The sequence below is a fragment of the Balearica regulorum genome, chromosome 1 (genome assembly GCF_011004875.1).
Source record: "Balearica regulorum gibbericeps isolate bBalReg1 chromosome 1, bBalReg1.pri, whole genome shotgun sequence".
NCBI classification, from domain to species: domain Eukaryota; kingdom Metazoa; phylum Chordata; class Aves; order Gruiformes; family Gruidae; genus Balearica; species Balearica regulorum.
In genome coordinates this window covers 11,582,440-11,608,160 of record NC_046184.1, presented here as the reverse complement: position 1 = coordinate 11,608,160, position 25,721 = coordinate 11,582,440, and the positions used below count along the sequence as shown (strand labels likewise).

The 25,721-nt window shown below is 37.0% G+C and overlaps 1 protein-coding gene across 4 annotated transcripts in view; it reads right to left on the bottom strand.

Moving 5' to 3' along the window:
* Nucleotides 1-479: 479 nt before the first annotated feature.
* Nucleotides 480-25,721, bottom strand: part of HGF (hepatocyte growth factor) — a 61,392-nt gene continuing 36,150 nt past the window's right edge. For all 4 annotated transcript variants that reach the window (XM_075772827.1, XM_075772751.1, XM_075772567.1 and 1 more), the window contains 11 exons: nt 21,335-21,509; nt 19,200-19,327; nt 17,613-17,715; nt 15,401-15,540; nt 13,606-13,644; nt 13,031-13,127; nt 10,359-10,433; nt 9,616-9,762; nt 8,808-8,914; nt 6,772-6,917; nt 480-4,589 (listed from right to left, as the gene is read on the bottom strand). In XM_075772827.1, coding sequence (XP_075628942.1) covers nt 4,419-4,589; nt 6,772-6,917; nt 8,808-8,914; nt 9,616-9,762; nt 10,359-10,433; nt 13,031-13,127; nt 13,606-13,644; nt 15,401-15,540; nt 17,613-17,715; nt 19,200-19,327; nt 21,335-21,509 — 1,328 coding nt within the window. In that variant the 3' untranslated portion in view covers nt 480-4,418. The remainder of the gene's footprint in view (nt 4,590-6,771; nt 6,918-8,807; nt 8,915-9,615; nt 9,763-10,358; nt 10,434-13,030; nt 13,128-13,605; nt 13,645-15,400; nt 15,541-17,612; nt 17,716-19,199; nt 19,328-21,334; nt 21,510-25,721) is intronic.

The window sequence follows — 25,721 nt, the reverse complement described above, 5'->3', positions numbered from 1 at the left end:
GTGAGGGGAGCCCTTTCCTGAAGTGTAAAGTACATTAAAAGAAATACTTAAAATTCCAAGCCTCTCCTACTGAAATTGTAAGGAACTACAAACCTCTTGGCAAATACTCGTGTCTAGGTTAAGCACGCACTTTCCGCTGCAGGTACACTCTCTCTGTAATATATTTAGGCCATTCTCAGTTCAGAATTCAGCAGGAAGCTCTCTGGGAGACTCAGCGGGATCACAGCATGGATTTGGCTGTATGTTTCATTTTAAGTGCAATTCTGCTGTTGGACATATGAAGATCTTTAACGTATGAGTCCTCCTTACTCTGCACACTGAAATCTCTCACTGAAGTTAGAATTGGGAGCCACTCATTTTTCTAAGGCTCTTCCAAGCAATGGTGTTCCAAACCTTCTTCTTTAAATAAGAAATATAATGCTAATTAAGTTGTTGTTTTTTATAAAATACTTTATTAAGAATAATAAGAGTAAGCAAGGTTACAAAAATACCAACTTTATTAACTAATGAAGATGCCGTTAATTACAGAAGATTTGTAATACAAGTTATAACCACAGTGTTCCCTTTTCATTAGGCATTCAGCTAGTTGTATTTCATGGGAGCCTTATTTTTCCCCACTTTAATATGAAAAAATACTCTTATCATACACTGAATTCCACAGGCAGCTCCCTGAAGTTAGATCCCATGCAAGGAAACAACATACATAAATGCCCAAGAGTACGGTTAAAAAGGAACACTGTAAAATTTTAGGGTGAAAAGCCATGTTAGTTCCTGCCAGCAGCCCCAACATTCATAAAACAATAATATACCAGTGCACGTGAGGGAGGAAGAAAATATTTGATAAGGAAACAAGGCTAAAGAACCAATCCAATAGGTTTTATACAGGTTCTGGGGGGGTGAACTGGTTTACAGCCAGCCTTCCAGAAGGACGGCGATAAAGCCTCACCTCCTGTTGCAGTTGTGGTGGAGTTACAGCCTGGGTGCTTTTCAGTGTACAAGAATGCATGTAGTTCAGTGCACGGCCACAGGGAAAAGCACTGAGCGACTTTCAGCCCCCACTCTTTGACAATCACATTCACTGATTTCAAGGGACATTTTGCCTGAGTAGGTTTTGACCCTCAGAGAGATATTTGGACCCTCGTCTGAAAAGCTCTACCTCAAGTGAGTAGCTCTGTCAAGTACATTGGCATTACCTGCAGCAAGGCTTCGCAGAATGCCTCAGAGAATTTTAATCTTAAACTAGAGAAGAAGATTTCGGCAATAGCAGCAAAAATCTAGACCAGTACATTCCCAATGAGAGCTACAGTTTCTCTGAGGGTCATGAGGTTTATGAGAGACAAAGAGATAGGGAAAAAAGCTTTTTAAAGGGAAAAATGTTTTCATTAATGAAAGGAAGAGGTGTCAGCCAGTTCCAATGCCCAAAGAAAATTAGTAATTAAGTCAAACTAACTTCAGTAGTACAAAATCAGCTCTTAGGTTTTAATTCCAAAATTTTGTATCCAGTTATTACACTTTTCAGAGACCAAGGATTAGTTGCAGCAAGGAGAATGAAGATGAATTCCATGCATTTTAAGAATGTCCTTAGATAAGAATTTAAGTTCTATACCCTTTAATTCTAATATGAACAAAATCACATCTACAAAGTAAAGTCCAGACACCACTGAAGTTAGTAAGAGGCTTTCCAGCAATTTAGATGGGCACTAGATCAGGTTCCCTTGTTATTACAGAGAGAAAAATGATTGAACAGTGAAAAAAATATCTACAGAGTGTCCTTTCTTAAGAGAATCCTGTAGTTATAACAGTTGCCTGGTACAGTACCATTGGTACCAACAAGAAATATTCACAGGAATAAATGAAGTACAAATTCATTACCACATATCATTATTCTTCTCTTCCCTTGCTCTTCAGAGTCTCATGTGTTCTCCATACTCAGATAGGGAGAGCAAGAGCACCTGATAAGCAAGTGCATACAAACATGTTAAGTTCTGGAGCATCAACTCTGCACAATTTATTTTACTGAGACGCTGCCCAGAACAAACAGGTAAAAATCCTTACACGTTGTCTAACAAAAACCAGTATTTTTATCATATATATATGTGTGTGTGTGTGTATATATATATATATAAAATCACAGTCTTCTGCACAGCAGAAGCTTATAACTAAAATATTTTAGGATTTGATTTTCTTAGATAGACATAACAAAATGCCTGCAAATATAATACAGTGAGCACATAACAATTCTTAGAATACAAAGAGTGAACATGGAATTATATATTTTATCCACATTCTACTTGTGATTGAAAACAAAACTCACTTGGAATTTTTTTAAAAGTCTCTCTTAAAAAGTTAATCCTTTCAATAAGATATAGTCAGTATATACCTAGCAAGAATACACTCTTCACATACATGGCAATAACGAACTGTAAATAAAACAGGCTAAATCCTGCCCTCTTTAGGCCTGGTAAGTAAAGGAGCCCAAAAGGAGCATAAAGCCTTTAGAGGCAGCCAGAATAGATTGAGACAGACTATCTGCGTAGCATCCACAACCTCAGATCCGCTGTACAGAGAAGTCGCATGTTGGCCGAAAAGACTATTTACATCAGGAGGAATTTCAGAAGCTCAGCTTGCTGAAAGACTTCTTCCTATGTGCCAGTAGAATCTGCTGGATGCTTGACACAAATCCCAGCAAGCCAAGCCACTTAAGCACGGGCTGAAACTCATCCCAGTTCACCAGGAGATGTAAGCATTTTTGAGTTCCACTGAAGTCAAAGTGCACTGCTGAAGAAAATAATTTGGTGAGTCAACACGAGGGCTGCCGCCCAAGACAGCTCTCCTGAAGTGGTTACTTTCTGCCAGGGCAGAATTCAACCCTGCGTCTTCTGAATGAAATGTCCTTTTATACGTCTACACCATGATGTCAGCTTAGCGGCTATGCAGTTAGATATGATACACATACCATACAATTTGCTACTGGAAACATTTACAATGATATAGTCACAAGTGAAGTAACAGTGCAGTTACTTATGCAATTACACATACAGTAGTAAAACTAACAATTGGATAGATGTTGTATCAATTCTCCAGAAATTACAGGGTAATTGGTGCCACCTATTACAACATATTGGTATAATACTTCCAGCCATACAACTAAATGCCTAAAGGAGAACAAGCACTCTTCATAGATGATGATTATTTGTTCCCTTTCCCTGTCAACATAAAGGAAAATGATGGTCCTACACACAGGCAGGAAACACAAGCTACTAATCTATTGGTGATGTTTTCCATATTGCATACAAGATCATATAAATCTCTGCAATAATTTTATTACCCTGAAAGGAATTCTACAAAGGCTATGATTTTGTCCAAATCTAGGTATGGTTTTATTAAGGATCTTAAGTCTCTGAAAGACTATTAATGCATAACTTACTTTTCCCTGTATTAAGTCTCCCAGCCAGGTGCCAGATTCAACTATTCTTTTTTCCTGCTGTAAATACAGAGTTACTTTCATGAAATAACTAGAAACAACTGAATCTTTAACACTTATCTGTTGAGAAAGATTTGGGCATATTTGATTAAAATTTCTTTTAATGCCCAAAGTCCTCCAGTAGCTAATTAGGATTAATTTTTCAAACTGTATGAAATACTTTCTTTAGCATTGCAAACTCACAGTTATTTCTGGGACTAACTTTAAACAAATGATCAATAGTTTGCTAACCAATCCACTTCTGTGTTTCTTCCCTTATCCAAAAGGGTTTTTGAGGGGACCACATACACGCTGAAGGAACCAAATGCAGAAGTAGAGTCTATAAGCACTGTGTAAAAGGAAGTGATATTCACTTCTATGAGAAGTCTGTTTATGGCAGGCTTGCCAAAGTCCATCAATAATGAAAAGATTAATTTCTAAAGAGATTATTTTTAATGAAATATTGAAATCTTTGACCTCTTGTAAGGGGGGAAGAGAAATATGATCATATATGCTGTCCTTGACAGATGCATATATCTCTCAGTAGGTCTTTTGTCATATATGAAGAGAAATATATGGCTCATAGAAAGAATAAGGTGTGTTAAATAAAACTATAAATTGTTTCTCCTTCTAAGATAATCTGAAGAGCAGCATAAAAGAGGTCATATGATCTATTTCTACAAAACCATTTATCATCCAGTAATAATATCTTTGCAAAATTGTTTACCCATTCAAGTATCTTCAGGAGATATGTCACCATACTTGCATATACTGTAAGTCACTCCAACATTTATAAAACAACACTGATAGACAAAAACACCAAAAACACCCATAAATATTAAAAGAAGCTCAACAAACTTGACTATCAAGTAGTTAAAAAAATTGTTGATCTGTACTTTATACATTAATTCCATGCTGTCCAAAATCTTTCTTTGAATGGAAGTTGTTGAGTTTTTCAGGGTTTTCTGTAGGTCATCATAATCTTGTGTATCCACCGGGAGTAATACGAGACCCGAACAAAAATGCCAGGACGATTTCGAATGGCACATCCACGGCCAGGAACAATGACACCAACTACTATCTTCAGCCTGTTTTGTTCACAAACCAAGGGACCACCATAATCTCGCTAGGAAAAAATAAACATAAAGAATGTTACTTCTCAAAATGGTTCAAGACACAGCTCCCACCTGTCTCCTCCTGACTGGTTTATTTTGGGGATGACCTAGCTCAAAGAACAGGTTATTCTTGCCATAGGACAGAAACCAACTTCCAATACCTTTTTCACAACCAGAACTTTTGTGAACCAATGCCAAGGCTGGTTTGAGCTTTGGTTGCTTCCCATGCAAATTAAACCCGCTGATCCACCTTTACATGTGACTCTAGTCACTGCAGACTACCAGATCTTACTCTCCTCTTTCAGCTACCTGCATATTTATTTATGCGCATATAAACCAGATGAGCAGAAAGTGAGATGACTGATAAACATTTTTGTTGTGATAACAGGCTTTGCATCAAAGACTACTGATGGAGCCAGGTTAATATCCTTCTGTCAGTGCAAGGCCCTGGGATGAGAATCTATGTGTACTAATGGCAGGGGGCAGGGAATCCCAACATAATAAAGGGTAACATTTTGTAGAGACAATTTTGAGACATAACTTGTTAAAATACTGTTTTTCATTATTCTGAATGAATGAGACATCTATGCACCAGTACATGCATTCAGTAAAAAATTGGAGTATGGCCAACTCTGATTCGGGTCTTATTTAGGACAAAAATACATCCAGTTTAAATTAGATTGGAATAGTAATTTAGATACATTCACAGGGATTTGGGACATGACTATAGATATTGCCGTTTTTACCCAGGCAAAACATATACTGAACTGAGCAAACTAGGTGCAAAACTAGACTGTAAATGTTCATATTGGATAGTGAGACATTGTTTCAAAAAATAAAAGCCGACAATTAGCATTGTATTCTCTCCGGATCACCAGAGAAACAACAGCGCTTGACCTTTATTTGGTTTGGGTTCTTTTTCCTGACTGAGTGCAGATTAGTTCCCATATGAACAATGAGCTATGTCAGTACCATCAGAGCGGCTCATAAAACACTTTCAGGAGTGGAGTTTCACCTGCCAATCTGAGTTTGTTTCTCTGCCTGTTCTCTGCTGAGGAAAGTAGCTTCAAAGGGGAACTCAGGGAGCAGGAAACCATGCAGTGATTAAGACTGATTGCTAATATTAATTCAGTCCATTTCTTCTTGCAGGGGAAAACAAAGTGCAGGATCCCCAGCAGACTTCCATGCAGATGTTTCATTTATAAGACTTGACATGTCTAAGAATTCATTTATGATTATATATTTGATTTTGAATAAAATACTTTGCAATAACAAGATGATCCTGTGGAATATTATCAATAAATGGAAGAGGCCTCAATCTGATGAAGACCTCGTTTCTCTATGGTTTGGTAGTACCCTTGGGTAGGGAAAATTTCACTGCTTGGTTAACATCAGTATTAGGAAGTCACCTATTCCACTCCAGATATTAAATACATAATAATACTCATAACTGCCCTCCTTCTAGATATCACATCATCAGGCAGATTTTACACACAAAAAATGATATCTTCCTGTGAGAAATGATTTACAGCATTTCTCCTCAGATATCTTTTCTCCATCATCAAAACTAGTCCCAAGCAAAACAACTGTATCAAACTGTACCTTTCACTGAAGTAGTTCTCTTGTCCTCACTGATACGTTGCTCAGGCTTGAGTAGGGAGAACAAATGCTCCAGCCTTCTGACTAATACTGATCCTGAGTACATTTTTGGATCTTTGTCTTTCCTTCATCACTTTATCAACTCTCTTGAGCAGTGACCTTTTTTGTATTTTGCATGCAAGTCCTCATCTATCTAAGCAGTTAAATTTGCTCCAGCAAATTGCTTTCTACTCAATCAAAATATACTGCTGTTGCTCACACACAGCCCACTTCAGCCCTTATTATATAGAACACAAATTTGTCTCAGCCTAGCAAAAGCGTTTAGTCATATGCATATATCTAATGTTCATGTAAATCCCTTACTGGTGTGGTGGTCCGGTGAAATCAAAGCAAAAGAACATCTTCCTGCACTCTGGCAGAAAACAGATCACTAGAAATACAAATCATTTTCCAATGCAAAAGATTAAAATAATTTTTCCTATACAAATTTAAAGCAGAGAGAATAATTATACAAACTCCAGTAAATTATTTCTGGGAAAGAAATATAGCCAGACTGATGGCTTCTAAGGATGTGTTAGGAAATGTAACATTTACCTCACAAGGCCCAGCACCAACAGTTTCAGCCACAGCACAGATTTCTGACTCATTCACAGTGATCTTCCCTTTGAGATATTGGTTGCATTTCTCATTTCCCAAAATAAACAGGTTTGCTACCCGGAGAAGGCCATCATAATTAATTACTAGGATTGAAAAGAGAATGAAAACTTTATTCTGGTTTAGGGGGAAAAAAAAATATTTGAAGATCCAGTCTGGATAAACTTGCTCATGTAACTTCACTTATTGTACTTTTTTCACCAGTACTCGTATTTTTGTCCATCCTTACTGTTATCACGCATTTCTCTTTTGGATTTCTTATATTTGCTACAAATGAGATTTGCAAGAAATTTTTTTTGGTGCGCATGTCTGTTCAGTTCTCTGAGAATATCTGGAGAAGTTTTTTGTATTACAGGGGCAAGGTAACTGGCTTTACTCTACAGTTCACCATCAACTTGCCCCATCACGTCACAGAAATCAGAAAATCAGAAAATCAGAAATCAGAAAATCAGAGCGTGAGAATGTTGTCACTACCATCAGCAGAGTGAGGATTTTGCTCCCTGCCTTAAACATGAGTTAATGTGTACTAGCGCCATGGCCTAAGGAAGGACGTCTGACTTGAAAAATACTGCATTGGAGCGGAGTTTTTCTTGTTCCGTGCTGGCTCAGCTACGCTGAATGACTTTGTGCCTGCAAGGGCAGAGCCACAGCTTTGTGCAATCTCCATTCATCAGTGTGAAGGTCAGGAAGCAGGAGCCCTGTGGAGCTTGCTGTTGTTCTACATGTCGAAAGACAAGTCTGTACAAGCTGCGAAGACAAATAAAGGGCCTGGACCTGCCCGTTCTCTGCACAGCCATCAAAAGAAAATGCCAAGCTTGCCCTCCACTGACTTGTTATCCTGTTTTCTTGAAAAAATGGATGTAACACTTCTTTCTTCCCTGACTAGAATGCTGTGAGCATTATGTTAAGTAGTGCATAAAATACAGTACAGAGTCTTTGGATGACAGATGTTATGTATTTACTGTATTACATAAATCCACAACATCGCAAATTCCTTATCAGTTCTCTTAAGCTAAGCTTTCCTGTGATGCTGCACCGTTTTCCAGCCCGACTTCCCTGTCCCCCAGACAGCCATTCCCCACAGAAGATGGCTAACATGGCCACGCTGGGAACATCAAAGGCAGTCATCTGGGACAGGGCTGGTACAGATTACTTGCCACCCACAAAGAAATGCGGAGTAATGGTTACAAGGAAGAGAGCCCCAGAATTATAGTCTAGTTTCTGCTCTGCTTCCAGGACAGTGTGAGTACATTGCTGCTGCTTGCTCAGGGTCTGTGGCAAAACGACATTTGAGCACAGTAATTATTGGAGTAATTATTGTCAACTGGCAGCTATTAACTTTATCATCGACACATAATTAGCCAGATATAGTATTTACCAGACTAAATAAATGTCTGTTCTCCCACATATTTGTATTTACTTCACACAAAACCTGTGTTTAATAAACATTACTGAGGTTGCAAAGTCAAGTACTCAAAAGTTAGGAAACGCCAGACTGAGGTCTGCCTGCGCTGCACACACTGTCTTTGTGTATGTTAATTATGTCTTTGATTACATGACTCTGTACTAGTTTTTCCACAGGCAACCTGCTTTGGGATACAGAAAGAGTCTGCTCAAGTAGATGAATTGGAATTTTTCAGAAAAGGCTTAGAACTCGGCAAAACAATTCTGCCAGCCTTTTTAAACATGTAGAACAATTTTTTTTTCTCTAGTTCAGTCTTTGAAATGTTTGAATCATTTTGCCTGTTGCTAAAAAATAAAAAAAAAAAAAAGGACTAGATAAAATATTTCATATTAAATAATCTTAGATAAAATGCTCAAGGATTTACAAAATTAGAAAAAAAATTGAAACTGCATTTTACAACAAAAAGTGTTGGACAACCATGGCACCAGGCAATACCAGCAGCCTCACCTATAATGACAAGAGGAAGCAAGCTGTCAACGTATTCATTTAGTTTTTAAAAATATTTTCTTACATCCAGTGTATCCCCATCCATAAACACTGCAACTAGTCTTCTCTGGAATGGTACATCCAGAAATGGGCAATCGGATTATTTCTACAAAATTTGTCAAAATGGCAGGTCTGAAAAGAGAAAACAAATAGTAGATATAATGGATTTTACTTAAGCTTCTAAAATGTATTTTAAAAATGACATTAAATCTATTACAGACCGCAGCAATTAAAAACTGTGCCAATTCTTTTCCTTTCTTTTCCATCTTTGAAGAATATGATGGATTCTTCTACCTATTTTTTTGTGCTACAGCTGTTAACTGTCAAATGATTTCTTGAAATGCTGTCACCACTTTTATGTTATTTAACTTGGGTTTTTATCTTAAAAGTAAGTAATGATGGCATTCATTTAAATATATAGTTTTGCTAACATGGAGAAAGTTTGAAAGCTCATATATACACAAGGATCTCAGTTACAATTTGGTTCTTATTCTATAAATTAAAACCATATATTAGTCAATGTGTGTTGTTTTTTAAAAAAAAAAAAAAATAACCAAACCCAACAAAAAAACCTCCCTACAAACCTAAACTTGGTTATCAGGAAAAAAAAAAATTGGTATAATTTTTCAGAAGTAACATCTGTTTTCTGAGTAAGGTAGATGAGCCTGCATTTCTGCATATATCACATAAAATTTCTTACAATTGGAAGTTTACCCCATGGAGACATCATCTGCAGTATCAGGCATAGTAGAGAGCTGAATTTGCAAATCTTATTTAGGAAGAATCACAGTCATCAGTTGAAAATCCTGGAATTGGCAATAACAGCTACTAACCTGCTAAGTTTCAGCAAGACCAAATCTGACCCCATGGGGCCATATACCAACTGGGAGATATTCAGAACTTGTCTGTGCCTCTCCTCTCCCTTTCCTTTGATATTATGGACTCCAAGCCAGGCTTTGTAGTCTTTTAAATCTTTATACCTAAATGAAGCAAAATTGGTTAGGATTTTGCTGAGTGTATAATGAAATAACTCAAAAAACTCTGCTTAATATGATTATGCTAAAAGATCTGAACTAATACTCTTCACCAGAAATGATTTTATGCTGCCAACTGTTATTCCAAAATCAACATGCTTGGATGTAAGGTTCTGATCTGAAGCCACTACATAATTTTATCTTTAACTGTGACTAAAATCTAATTTTTGTTTCCTAATAGTATCCAAACATTTAGATCCTTGGACAGTCTGAACCTTTGAACTTTTTGAGATTTGCCCAAGTTTTGTATTTTATTCTGTCCGGTTAAGCAGAAGCATGAGATTGGTTTCATAAAGAGGCAATTGTCTAAGCATTACACTCAGAAAACATGTTTATACTCTGTGTAAAATAGCCAGAGCTTTTTTAGTTTAACAACAATAATAACAGAAAATACCAAGGTCCCACAGGACTTTTACATCAGAAAAGCAGAGTTAAAGTCAAAGAGGAGGGAAAAGTGCTGCCTTTCAGTTGAAGAAGTGTTGTGCTGATAAGTTCCTGAAAATAGATGTATTTCAATATTGCAAAGCTACAGACAACTGTACCGAGAAGGGAAACACTGCCTTGCTGTTAGAACCCACTCTTCCTTTATCAAAGTGCCTCCACAGATGTGCTTATTCCTGGGCGGGGGGAAAGAAGAAAAGGAAGAAAAAATTAAAATTAAAAAGAAAAAAGCAATAGTAATAGTTTCTACACAGTCAAAAACTTTAAAGAGTACTTTTGCTCCCCACGTATTTTTGCTGGTGAAAGGTGGCTGACTGACAGCCTGCAAAAACATGTCTCTGTCCTTTTTCTTTACAGTTTCAACATTTATAGTAGCATGACTTTGCAGACATTTACTCTAATGTGTATAAACCAGGAGGAAATAGAAATTCGGTTACTCTGTTCATTTAGCGGTTTCAAAGCTGAATTTATAATAAGAGACCTAATTAAAAAAAAAAAAAAAAAAAGAAAGAAAAAAACAGACAAGCTAATTCTTTGTAATAGGAACTGGACTGAAACATTCAAACAAGTCCCCAAAGTGCCACCAGATGTAAACAACATTTGGTCATTATTCATGTAGGTATTATTCAAAGCTTTGACCTCAAGGTGGAGAGTTCCTATTTGATTACCAGCCCTATGAGATTTCTGTCCCCACATACTTTGGTTGGAAACAATCTGCAATCTATGACATCCTACATGTGATTATAGAAAACCTGCAGCATAATAGATCAAGTAAAATTAAAGCAATTAAGCATGACAGTTCTTTCAAAAATAAAGACAACTGTGGAATGCAGATTAATTAGTTTCCTTCTTTGTGCCTCCAAAATCACATTTATTTTCTGCAGCTCTTTGGAAAGTGAATCAGAATTGTCAGCAATTTGGGAAAAGCTTAAAATCTCACAATTTATAAATTCAAATCACACAAATGTTCAAAGCTTTGCAAAGAACTGCTGGAAGGAGCCCAGACTCTATATAGAGTTCAAAGACAGCAGAATAACACAGATGCTTGCCTCCTTTTTTTTTTTCTTTTTTATTGTATTTTGGTTGAGGAACAAAATATCTGGTCCAAAAGGCTGGATTCTTTTTAAAATATAGGTTCTGCCCAGTTTTATTATAAAAATGTCACAATCAGGATTATAAATGTGTTCTTGCATATTATGTTTGCATCACTAATTATCAAAAGGAATTTACAAGATTGCATCATCTGCTTTAGAAGATTGACGAGTACACATAGGAAGGTTAAACTTCTTATTTAAACATGGCACAAATCCAGAGCTGATTCCATGAAATAGATGAAATTCATCCAAATATACTTAAATATTCCTTATAACAGAATCTGGATCAGATATATAAGAAAATATGTCATTGATTAATTTAACATTTATAGGTGGACCTTAGCTGCCAAATGTGAATACAAGTTTCTAAGTATCACTAACCCTTTACCATTCAGACATTGCAATTCCATTTTGAGGTGTACAGTTAGGTTTTTGCAGAAAGTCCTGAAGTCATGAAGATTTTCTTTCAGACAACATTCTATTTGCTTCCTTGGTAACAATACAAAATAAAACTACATTTTTATGCCCCCATGTAATACTTCTTAAAAAATGTATTTTGCTGCTGGAGTATTCCAGGAATCTCTTTTTCATACAGGAATCTGCAATCATCTAAGCAGTCATCTGCTTAATGGAATTTTGTTGCATAGCACAAAATTCAGGTTCACCTACCTTAACATTAGTTATTTAAATTTTAGGCACCCAGATGTAATTCACCTTATGTGTCTAAAAGTTCTTCAAACACAAAGGCTGCTTAAAATAGTGGAAAGATAAACTTTTCCAGAGAGTGATTGAGCCCATCTATTTAGTTATTTAGTCTAGGAATAGAGTGATGTTCCTCTAGAAATATCGTTCTGGACCATCCACTAGACTTCCAGAAAGGTCTAGTTCTGATTGGAGCTCATAAGATGCAAAGATCACAAAGGACAGGAAGAACCTCCAGAATTTCTGTAGCAATGAAGCAATGTAGAAAACAGACCTTTTATCTTTTCCTTTCCTCCAATTTTTCATTTAAGACCTATTTTACAACATGGTTTTAAAAGAGGTGGTGACCTTATAGAATTGAACTGTACTTTTTTTTTTTTCATGATAGAAGATACAGGGCTGCTGTATGAGATGTATCTCCTGTTATAAATTAATGATTCACACTTCCAGCTGGTGAGTTATGAACCAGAGTTCCATTTATTTATTTATTTATTTATTTATTTATTTATTAATACAGGATACATTTCAGTTGCATGCAATGATGTGAGCAGAAAGCTAAATTTGACATGGGTATAAATCCTGAATCCAACACTTCACAAGTAAATGCACTGCTATTAAAGTGAAAATATTGATTTGAAACTTTTTTTTTTTTTTTTTTTTTGGTAGCAGTCTCTAAAATAAACAGTTTAATGCTGGATGCTGAGCCAATGTTATGAAAAGGTCTGCAGTAGCTAACTGAAAGAGCAGAATGCTATAAATGCTTTACAAGCTCATGTGTGTAAGTTAGTAATAATGAACATAGAAATATTTCACTGATGGCATGAATAGTATGGAATCTCCTGATGCTCCAGGAATGCTGATTTTCTGCTTATATAGGATTTAACTGCAATCTAGAAGCATTCTTATTATGGTCAACTTTTTCTACAGTTCCAAACAAATATCTTAGTAGATGTATTTCTAATCGAAGTGATAGTTACCTGTATGTCAAACTAACCACCCATCCTTCGTTAGTTTGTGTTGGGATTCCATTTACAACTCTCAAATGTTTTGTTGAGGCACAAGGAATGGCAGTATCTGAAAGCAGGTCCAGAGATCACATTTTACTAAAAAAAGCGATAGGAAACCTGCACAGTTGCACATAAGGACCACAAGAAGGTCAATATTATTATGGATAATAGCGCTTTCCTGCGCTACTGAAATATATTTCTAGAGCATCGAAACTAGTTCAGTGAAGCTGGGTCAATCTATATAAATATTTATAGGGAATATAAAATACATATATTTAAATAGGTTTATTATGGAGATTTACATAGTTATAAAGCAAACACTGAAAATCATTACCTTATCTCACCACTGGCAAGACAGGGCAGTGAGAATAGATAAAGCAGTATAATAAATCTATTCTACATTTTCCTTTTGTAAAAGCAATTTTTCCCAAGCTGTATGTATTTTTGTATCTTTAACTGATCTTTCTTTTGCTTCCCAATCATTAAGAAATGGCTAGTCTTACAGGATACCATACATGCACCGCACAGTACATCTGCAAACTTACCATCCAAGCTGGTTGTAGTAGGAGTTGTATCACCTTCACCTAGACAGACACATAAGATATCCATAATACAAATTTAAAACACATCTAAAAACTGAATAGAGTAAAAAGAAACAGCAAGTGCCATATTGTTAATTGTAATAGTTCACAAATTTTTAAACTTCAATTATTTCTTTAATACTCTGCAAAAGCACAGTTTGGTAAGCGTGTTCCCCAAAATCTGGTTTGGTTCTTCCAAGTCAAAATACAGTTACAACAAGGTTTCTTCAACTTGGTTCAAAATTTTTGCCTTCAGTGATGTCTGCAGAGTGACCCAGCATTATGAACTAGAGGTACAGGTGTAGCTACTGAAAATTTGCACAGGCAAAATTTCAACAGTCTCATCCAACTAGATTTCCATCATTAAGCAAATACAGATATATATATATATAAAGGTATACAGCTCTAGACATAGTGAAATTCCCATGTGTGTGTATACACATATGTGTGTGTGTGTGTGCATATGTATATATGTATGTATGTATGTATACATATAAACACAGAGAGTGCAGTTTGAAGAGACCAGTTAAAGGCATCAAGTACACTTGGGAATTGCCAGCAGTTTTTCTGTACTGGTTAAGCTGGTTATCAGTACCTGAGTGAGCTACTAGTAGTTTAATACTAGTCCACACAAGTTACAACTGTAAACCAGACATATTCCAGCTCTGTAGTTTGATTCAAGAAATCTCAATACCCACCATTGCCATATACCCTACAAATGCTTGCCGTGAATATTTCCTTAGGGATTCATAAGTCCAGATAATGAACTCAGAGTGAATAATGTTTATATTTCTTCATCTGTTGTTCTTTATCTACACTGACACAAATAACCTTTTGTACAGTTTGTTTACTTTTCACATAGATGCCAGAATATCACCTGAGACTTCAAATATCACCTCTTAGACATGCTGCAGTTCAGACTACGAGGAAATGCAGCAGATTGCTGCTAGGAATGAATACAGCATTATCCTTAACCTCTAGAGATCACAGACAGGCATTCAAAAGCCTGATTTACCATTTAAATGTTCTCCCAGGATATACAGCTCAGTGATTCAGAAATAAGAATTGAAGAGAAAAATTTTGAACATCAGTGTGAATTGCACATTTTTCAGCATAAATCTATCTTTTTCCACTTAATGTCAGTTTATTACTGAATTCCCTAGGGTTTTTAATTATGTTTATTCAAGCTAGTTAGATTGTAACATGCAACTTTGGAGAAGTGATGTTCCTAATTCTTGCCAGGAGTTAAATCACCCCATAAACATCCAAAAGCAGAATCCAATCCATATAGCACATATACACTTTGGCATACATACAGTGAGTTATCCTAACTTTACAAACAAATACAGATCACACAAAGACACTATGAAGCTTGTAGCACAGAAGATAACTGTCCCTGGGTTTCTTGAGGCCACAGCCAGCATTCTGACCACTAGACAATTCTTTGTCTCCATCCAGCCCTCATTCAATAGCTGGATCTGTTGGAAAATGTTTGACCATCTGTAATAGCCCTTTTATGCTCCTGCTACATAAATAAGCCTTGAAATCTCCAAGCTGGTCAAGGAAAAGGACCCCTTGTTCATATATTGCACAAGCAGCTTCTGTCCGTTCCTTCTCAGTCATGCACAATTGATTCGTGATAGAATTACACATTTTCTGCTGCCACAAGTGACAACAGAAAGGTATGCATATGCATGTGACACCATGGCTTCACTGGGACTGCACAGTTGACAATGCCTGAGGCATACCAAATACTCACATCGAGAAATAGGGCAGTAATCCCAGGGAACAAGAGGATCATCTGTGTAACACCAGGGACCATGAAAATCATCATCTGGATTGCGGCAATAGTTTTTCTTCAGTTTACTAACATCTGGTTCTCTGAATATTTGTATATGCCTACAGGGAAAAAAAATTCAAAGTGTTGAAAAGCTTTATACTATAGCCCAAATTTTCAAAGGTTAAATGTTGCTTTGCTCCACATCATTGTAATATTAGCTGATTGAGAAGCCTACAGGTCAGGGTTTAGGGCTGGTTAAAATCAAAGGGAAGATGAGACCCAAATATTTGCTCGAATTGGGTCCAAGTTTCCTCTGGTTGGTATTTTAAGCACTGTGTCCACCAGGCAGCTGGGAGGTTTATAGATCTCCCGCTTGAGCTAAAATCCCTGGGTACCCACAGGAGGGATCATTACACTGATTAGAAGAGCATCTGCGTTGCCCTCAGCAAATCTGCAGACCTCTCTGCGAGCACAGGTACTTTCTCCCTGCAGAGTAACAGTAAGCACCAGGGAGCACTGAACCTGCACAGAAAGCTGAATCTCAGGCAAAGACAAGAAAGTTAGCAAGACCGAGCAGCAGGGGAGGAGAAGGATGAATGGCTCAAACTGCAGTGATACATAAGGCCCTTTAAAGGTGAAATTTTGGGGTGACAATCTGAAGCAGAGAAAGCTGTTTATTTCTGGCGTGTCAGACAGAAGCATACAGGCTTCCTAAGTTACAGCTGCACTGTTCTTTTAGTTCATAACCAACCATGTGTGCTGCTTCTAGCACACCCATAACCAGAGTAACTGCTGAAGTGAGAAAGAGAACATCCCAAAGAAGTTCCCAGATGGAAAATTTGTGGGAGTGAGAGAAGAAAGTCTGATCTGTGCTCAAGATTATACGAATGCAATTGCATCAGGCATCTAGTAGCTTCAAGCTGTCTCACTCACAGCTAACTAAAGGCTTATCAGAGCTTTCAGAAGTCATGATCTTAAACCTCTGCCTCCCTTACATGGACAGCACACTGGAATATGTATGCTGTCTCTGACCCCGTACAGGGAAATCCACATGTAGACCAGTTGGTGATTTCAGACAGTGCCACTGAAGTCCGCCTTTTGCCATACAGCTTCCTCAAAGGCTGGTTTACTGACTTACATGCTTCCACCTGACTGACCATCAGGTCAGCAGCAGGAATCAGGGACAGTCAAATTCAAGAGGGCAATGGCGAATATGTGGGGCACTATGAAAGTGGTGATCATGAATGAGTACCAAAGGTAATATAGACATAATCACATCGACTTCAGAAACTAAAGGAAAACAAAGGGAAAACTGTTTTGATGAGGCTTTGGGCAACGTGGTCTAGTGGAGGGTGTCCCTGCCCGCAGCAGGGGGGTTGGAACTAGATGATCTTTGAGGTCCCTTCCACCCCAAACCATTCTATGATTCTATGAATCTATGATCTGGGCCATTAACGTGCCTATCTCATACATAGCAAAATTTTTGATGAATCTCTGTCTTTGTGCAGTATCTGAAAGTCATTGTTCTTGTTACTCCTGAGATTCATTAATCTACAGTTCTGAACATGCAGAGACAACACTGAGGATCCTGGCATGACTGAAAAAGCCTTGAAAACTCACAACTTCCTTTGTGCTTACTGCGGATTCATTTTTATCTTAACAAATAAATTAAAAGTAACTTGACATTTCCACTACTTGAATATGAAGCCAAAGTGATGATAAACAACAGAAACTACAAGTCGCTTTAATGGCATTTGATGTCAGTGTCATTAGATGATAGACTCATGATTCAATTTCAGGTTGCAAGGGACTTCAGGTGGTTTCAAGACCAACCTCTTGCTTGAAGCAGCTTGAGCTATGTGATTAGATTGATGAGATAACCGTTTCCTGCTTTATTCCTGCTATCCTCCCGTAGAACAAAACTTTCAAGGACAAAGATGGGGTAAACCAGGCCAGTAAAATAAACACTAAGAAACATCCCAAAGCCTGCAATTAATGGTTAGTCTGAACAAAGACATGTTGTGTAACAGATTTAAACACCAAGAGAGAAAAAAAAAAAAAAAAAGATACTAAAGCTCCAGGGCATAAGGGGCTATTTTAGAATCACTGCAGAAGAAAGAGAGATGCCATCTGGAGGTAGTATTTATTCAGGACTCACTGAACCATCTCTTTCTATTTCATATGTACACACCTACGTAAGTCTTCAATATTCTTGTCCCATGTGGAGCAAGTTAGCCCAAATCTTGTCTTGGATAGATTCCCCATGTAACTCTTGCCATTGCCACGATAACAATCTGAATAAGAATGTTGAGACAAAAAGAAGTGAAGGGTGATTGTGCAACATTGAAAAGAAAACTCTTCCTTTCCATCAGTAATCCAAATAATTAAAGACAAGTGTTATATTTAGCAAACACTATACAATATAAATCAGACAGCTGTACAAATCAAATCAGAAAGAAAATGGGAGAAAGTTTTCAAATTTAGATACATAATCTCCTGCTTGAGGCCTTCATCCTCAACACAATAGCATTTTAAATTTTGTCTTACTTAGATAAACTGGAAAAATTTCTTTCATAAATAGTTAGCTTATGGTTAATTTAGAAGTGTTGCACAGAATATTCTAAAAGTTGTCAGGAGCTGTTTTATACAAAACAAAGTAAAAATGCCCCCTTAATCCTCCCTCCTCAAAAACCAGGCACTCTGAGCCTATTTGAAGCAACTTACTTACCTTTGTGTAGATTCTGAATACTGGCAACAGAATATAATTCTAGATTTGAGTTCTGCCTTGGCAAAATCAAAAAATCAACATGACTTTAATTTTAATGTAATTCAAAAACTTGCCTGCTCAATCAGCAGAAGTCATGTTTAATTCATAAGCTTTTAGCACAAGACTTTTTGAAACTTTTCAAGAGGATTGTTTAAAATGATCACTACTATGAAGACTTTTTGTATGAAACATTTCATTTCATATTCAGCAGTATTTTTACTTTTTGATAATTGATACTTTACAAAAAACACAGAATGAAAGTCAAAGTTTAATCCATGCTCTAACAGAACTCTTGCAACTGCAACTCTTTCAAATTCTAAGAGAAAAAATGGCTAAAATTTAAAGATGGAAATCTTAATGCAGCTTGATGTAGGGTCGTAGGTCTGAAGTCTTAGCCTCAGTTTATGCTATGATTGACATCAGTTCTCAGGATGCAACAATACTCCTTAGAGTAATATGAGACCTCATGGGAAAAACAACATTTGCCTGACTCAGAGTGGACTTTGCCGGCAGAGGTAACAGCTTGAAGCTCAGAGGCTATATGGGAAGTCCCACATAGGTTTTTTCAGCTCAACTCCTTTTAGGCAAAGGGGTATATGGGAAAAAAAAATAAATTGCTTTTAGTATCCTCATATGCAATTATAAAAAGACTGTGAACCAAAGAAATCATCTCAGCTCTGGAAAAAGGCCTTTCAAATTAAGAAAGGTAAGACAGTGGAGCAAATCTCCAGCTAATATAAAGTGACATGCAGATTTACCTTGTCTAAAAATCAGATCCAGCAGAAAATCATTGCTGCAGCTTTCTCTGCTAGAATTGAAAGGTGAACTAAGAAATGAATCTCATTTACACCATGATGAATCCCAAGTATGCAAATAAAGCCAAAGCGGAACTACACAGGTGTAATACAGATGTACCGAGACCAACTTCTCCAGTTTTCAAGCCTGCCTATCTGCCGTTCGGAAGAGTAGAGCATTCACTTAAAATCATGTTATTGCCTTTCCCTCTGTTACCTTGTTCATTTGATACATCGCACTTAGGAATCTGGGAGCAATAACCGATCCGGATGTTTGGGTCAGTAGTAAAACACCAGGGTGATTCGGATCCATCTGGATTTCGGCAGTAGTTCTCCCTCAAATCCCTATAAAAATAAATATGTTAGCTCACAGCAGGGATAACCTAAAACCACTGATGCATTCTATCGCTTTTTATTATGAATTAGCGATAATAGAGGCTCCTTAAGGTCTGTACATTACTGATCAGTGTCAAGTGCAAGGAGATGAGGACCCAGTAAGAATACAGAGTCCAGAAAGATATAGTAATTGTAATGAGAATATGGTTATGGGAATTCATTTTCAGTGGACCTATGTTTTGACTGGATATAAGACTTCATTTGAGATCAACAATATTTTCAATATAGCTTATTTTTATTCAGGTATCTCCATCAAAATTTGCATGCAGGCTGACATTGGATACACCTGCAATCCATTACAAGTGCTTTTAAATACAAACATTACCAAAATGCTTAAAATTCCCTGTACTTTGAATAGTTCTGCTAAGTTTAGAGAAAGAGTCCTGTAGACTGTCAGTGATTCATTTAAGAAACTGAATCTTGGACTATAAAAAAAAGTATGTTGAAATTCTATACAGCTGTTACCTTTAAAGTAAAAGTTAGCCACAAGGGAACATCTTTAAATGTCTCTCACAGCTTCATGAGATAGGCAAACCTCTTAAATGTGAGTTTTATTTTCCCATCTCCTGACAGTTGTTGCCATGTTCTGTGCATCTCCATATTTCACTGTATTTTACTGTCTGCAGCACTTACTGATAAGTGGGCCCCTACTATGGAAAGAATGGGCCTAATACTGTAATTCTTACTTATGTGAGTTTTGAACAGTCGTACCAGCGGTTCTGTGGATATTACTCAAGCTATTGGCCTCAACAGCCACTGCGCCCTCAAGCACCGGTTGAATAGGCAGTCCTAACATCGTTAGCCCCTGTACACTGATAGGAACATTGTTAAAACTGCACAAGGGCCAAATCCTGCACCAGCGTTACAGAGGTACAGACCAAATTGGTTTTGGTGGTGGTTTGTCTGAGAAAAACCGGTGGGATCAGGCTCAAGCACTGGTAAATTCCAGGTAAATTCAAGGTGGTCCTGAGGTTGACAGAGGAGGCTCAGGGTCAGTCCTAGTTTATATGATGATGATGATGATGATGATTGTTATATTTTCAGTAATGTGTTACAATGCACGGTATTTGATCAATAAACTGAAGATAGCAGTGAAAGGATTAAAGCAACAAACCTAACTGTTTTGCTCAAACAAGCTATTGTTAGAAACATAATCCGGACTCAGACTGGAATCTTTTCTTTACCTTGAAAGATTTACACTATTAAATTCCAGCAGAAGCCCAGATTGATATTTAGCCATCAGTAAAGTAGTACAAACTAGGCTTTAGGTCCATGCAGATAAGCTAGGTTTCCTCTATGCTCAGTGAAAAAAGGGCTGAAAAAGCATGATTAAGGTAACTGCCTGAAATAAGTAGATTTTCCCCATTTGGGGAGTTTATGAACTGTACAGAAAGGTTAGATGACCAGTGGTCCTTCAGGTAAAAGAAGTCCTATTCATGCAAGTACATTTAATAATGAGACAGAAAAAGGATTTAAAAGATGGAAAATAAGTTTTGACAAATATTATAAATGTCAAGTATTGCCAAGCAGATTACACTTAGGTAACATTTAGGACATATTAAGTTAAAGTCAGTAACCAAACTGCAAACAAGTACTTACCTCCATGAAAGAAAAACAATAGTAATGTACCAGCACTATTGGGATTCAGGTCCCAGTCTGGAAAACATCCACACACTTCACAATCAATTAAGTGGGTGAATTCATGCTTGAAGAAAAAGTTCATAAAAACCTCTATAGTTTCACACAAGTTGATCTAGAACTAATATTTTGAGATCTGAAGAACTGATTTTCCCATTGAACATGGGAACTAGTTTTCAGCATCAGCAAGTAGAGTGAATACATCAGGTCCCAGAGCAGGGACAGAGATCCTATGGACTACTTTGGTGGCATAAATTTCTAAACATTTGCAAACCAAGCTCTTTTTCCCACTGCAGTAATACCCACATGTCTACTCACTTGCACTTGAAGTTCTCGGGAGTGATGTTGTGCTGGTGAGGAAACTGGGAGTCCCACCGCTGGCACTGGATCCCACTCCATATGGTGTTGACGGTGCCACGGTAACCCTCACCCTGGCCCTGAATGCATGTTGACGTCTCAGCTGCTGCCTCTGTGCTGTTCACGATGCTTTCATCTGCAGAGCCAGAGAAGAAGTGCTGTTTCATTTTCTCGACTGAGCCTGGCTCAGGATGTCAGGTTTGAACTCTACATTGCAGTTCAAATCATGGTAATTGGAGTTCTTTGGTGAAATTCCCAATCTGATGTCTTTTACAGAATAAATTTCACATTCACAACATCCATGAAATTGAAATAGGTGTTAGACCTTATGCTAGTTTGTCTGCTTGCAGGCAAAGAGCTTTTGTTTAGTGAGACACCTGGCCTATGCTATATCATTGAAGGTCAGGAGATATTCTTGGTTACACTTTCCAGTTCAGCAAATATTTTCTCATTTGCTTAGCTTTACAAAACTGAGTGACCACCCATGTGCACAGTGTTAAACATGTCAATACATGTTTGCAGGATTAAAACTCCATTGGTTTTCTCCAAACAATTCCCAGAATATCAAGTCACAGGAAAAAAAAAAAAAAAGCAGATTTAAAAAAAAAATAAATAAATCCTAGTGTAAAGTAATGTGCTAAATCCTCCTTGAAGCTTCTCTTTTTATGCCTCATATAGTTACAGCTAAAAAAAGCAGCCCAGCTTTTGGAAATCAAAGATCAGTATTCTCTACAGAGAGACAAATGTTTTAAAGACCAACAAATTCATCAGACTCAAGATCTTTTACAGATGTTGATATTCTCTGCATTCACCCTGGTGTGGGCTGTCTTGAACTAAATTCAGAAAAACTGGGTTTTTTTAAATGACTCATTCATGTAACTTGAAAGTCTCTTTTTATTTCTTATGCAATTTTTATAATTGCAAATTAATTGCACAGATATTGCATCAGATATATACAAAGTAGTACAAAACTAAATACATTACAATAAGAACAACACTTCTACAATGTCCCAAAAAGCTCCCAACACACTATTTTTGTAAGTAACTGGCGATCTGTTGATAATTGCTATTGTTCACAAGACTGATTTTATTAATTACCTTTTAAAAAGTATTAGTTGCCAGCAATGAGTATATTAATAAAGTTTTTAAATTAGTTTTCTTCAAATGGTCCAGTGATTAGAACAATATTTGTGTCTTAGTCATGATATAGTTCATTCCTGGTAACTTCAGCCAGTTCTATGAACTTGCAGAGAATATGGATCTTAAGGAAACCAAATGTCATAACAGATGGGTTTGGCTGATTTGCTGTCTAATCTTCTACATTAAAGATCACTTCCCTGTCAGATGATAACATCAAGTTTTGCAGTTGAATTATACATGGAGAAAATTTCCCTTTTTCTCTTTATCTGGTTGATATTTTTACATCAGTGTTTCACAGTCAAATGAATTTCCTGTCCTTCCTTTGCACGTTGTCTGCAAAGATTGTCCTGTTTCAATGGGATGGGGAGATCCAAGCTCATTCCAAAGTCAAAAAGACATTGCACTGCAAGTATCACGAGAAGGCTTCTGCAGGCTGACAAATGCACCCTTTCTGATGGATTCTTCAAAACAGGCTTGCAGTTAGTAACTATATTTTTAATCATTATTATTCAATTCATAAGTAATTGGACAACAAAAAGACAAATTTGGACATCTAATAGAAAGACATAGCTGCATATTTCATGTTTTCATCATCACTAATATATGAAAACAAACTGGAATTATATTCTAAGATAGCTCCTAAACTGATTGGATTGGACATTGCTGTGCCACATTCAAATATAGATTAGTCTTTTAATAAAATTTATGCAATGTTTTTATTATAAATGAAAGAGATGTGGTGTACAATTTGGAAAAGAAAAAGTTACACACCATGATAAATTTCAGCATATGGCATGCTGGCTGCATAATATTTCCTAAGTAAATCAATAAATTACAACTATATAACTCTAGCAAAAAGTCTTCTTAAATAATAGTAACAATGCATAAAAATTCAACCTAATACAAGCTATTACACAGACCTTATTTATACACAAGAAGTTACTATTTCAACTGGAATGAACTGTATAGTACACCTCCTCTGTACTCAGTCCTACTTGGGAAAAAAGTAACTAGGTTGGCGTTTATTTATCTTTGTGTGTTTTGTTGCTGTTGTTGTTGTTTTTTAAAATCACAACCCTGAAATGACATAACTAATGCATCAGTTTAAGCAAGGCCATAGAGTTATTTCACAAAGCATTCCTTTTTATTTACCTACAGATACACAGCTCACTGCTAAACCTTACACTACGTGTCTGTACAGTGACCTCTATCTGTAGATCAGATTTTACAACAACTTGCCCATGTCAAAATGTTCCGTTTAAAGGAACCAAACAAGCTTAACTCTCACATTGTCATGAATATTTGCACAGCCAAGCCTCTCCTGGAAAGGCTTACATTATAATGGCTAAGAGATAAATTATTTCAAAATCTACAATGTGTGATGGATTAGCTGCTGCTAGTACTTTGTGGCACCTCTCAATAAGAATTCTAGTGATGAAGAGGATCACTAAAATATCTTTATTTGAATTAATAAAGCAATTCTATAATTCCAAAAGGTTCACAGAACTCTCCCCAAACTCTTTTTACTGTACCACCTGCATTTCCTACAAATGTCTCATTTTCAAACATGAAAAATGAGACCCAAAAATAGTTCTGAAACTTTATTCTGAAATTATGAGGGCTTGTGCCTTCAGAAGCAACTTCTTCCGTTGTTGTGGTTTAACCTGGCAGGCAGCTGGACACCACACAGAAGTTCTCTCACCTCCCCACCCCCCTCCACAGTGGGATGGGGAAGAGACTCACAAAAAGGGGGGGGGGGAAGTAAAACTCATGGGTTGAAATAAAGACAGTTTAATAGGACAGAAAAGGAAGGGAAAATAATAATTAATAATCAATAATCAATAATCAATAATCAATAATTAATAATTAATAATTAGGTAATAATAATAGAATACACAAGAAATGCACAATACAATTGTGCACCACCCACTGACCAATGCCCAGTCAGTCCCTGAGCCATGGTGGCCCCCAGCCAGCTTCCCCCAAGTTTATATACTGACCATGACATCATATGGCTGTGTCCCCTCCCAGCTTCTTGGGCACTGCCAGCCAACCTGCTGGCAGGGCAGTATGAGAAGCTGAATAACCTTGACTTAGTGTAAACACTGCTTAGCAACAATTAAAGCATCAGTGTGTTATCAACATTATTCTCATCCTAAACCAAAACACAATACTACCAGCTACTAGGAAAAAAATCAACTGTATCCCAGCCAAAACCAGGACACCCACTCTGGCTTTTGAGTTTCACAGAAAGCTCAAAAATTATCTAAAAAGGCTCAAGAAATCCTTCATTCATCTGGTGATTTCCACAAACAGGCACTATGGGAACAGCCTCCCTGTTCATGCGACCGAAAGCTGGGCTGGATGTGCGCAGGGGCATGCAAAAGCTTGTACAGTGGTCACCGGGCGTTACGGAGGTGCTCTGCAGACCAGAAGGCAGTTGCCAAACTTTAAGAAGTGCTGAGGTTGTCCAAGCCTACAACTTAAATAGTCATCTCCATTCAGTACTGGTCTTATTCTTGAGGCTAATTAGTCTTGTCACCCACATAGCCAATTATCTAAAGTTTAGTAACTGACTATGAACATCAGATGTGCAGAGCACTGCTGACAGAGTCCTGAGACCACAGTCACCAGTCCTCTTACAAGGTGGAAACAAGATGGAGCTAAAAATCAGTAAGGCTGAATTCCCATCCTTATCCTACCAATTCCTCTAAAATATAAACTAAGACCTGCAACTCCAATGGCTTGTTCCAAAAAGAAAGTCATTATGAATTAAGTTAGAAGATGAATTTAAGTGCAATAAGCAATCCTTACTGTGCAGGCAGGTACTTTAATTTCATATTAGAAGTATCTTTTTCTTTTGTTCCAGGTCAGCTTTTAATAATTCTGAACTGAGATAAAAAGTACAGTTAAAGGAAGATCACACAAAATATCACCTTATAAAAGACTATTTATGAATTATTAATTAAATATCACCTCTTATTCCTGTATGAAACTTCATTTTGAACAGAAGAATTTGGTAATTGTCTAGCAGCATTTTGCTACTTTTGAACTTCCTTGTAAATTTTTTTTTTTTTTTTTTTGTATTCTGGATGACTCAAATTAACTATGTAATAATTCAGACAGCTACTTGAGGATCTCCTGTTAGTAGTATTTCCACCTTCATGTGTTCACTCTGAAGTCCCTAACCAAAGTGCAATCATGCAAA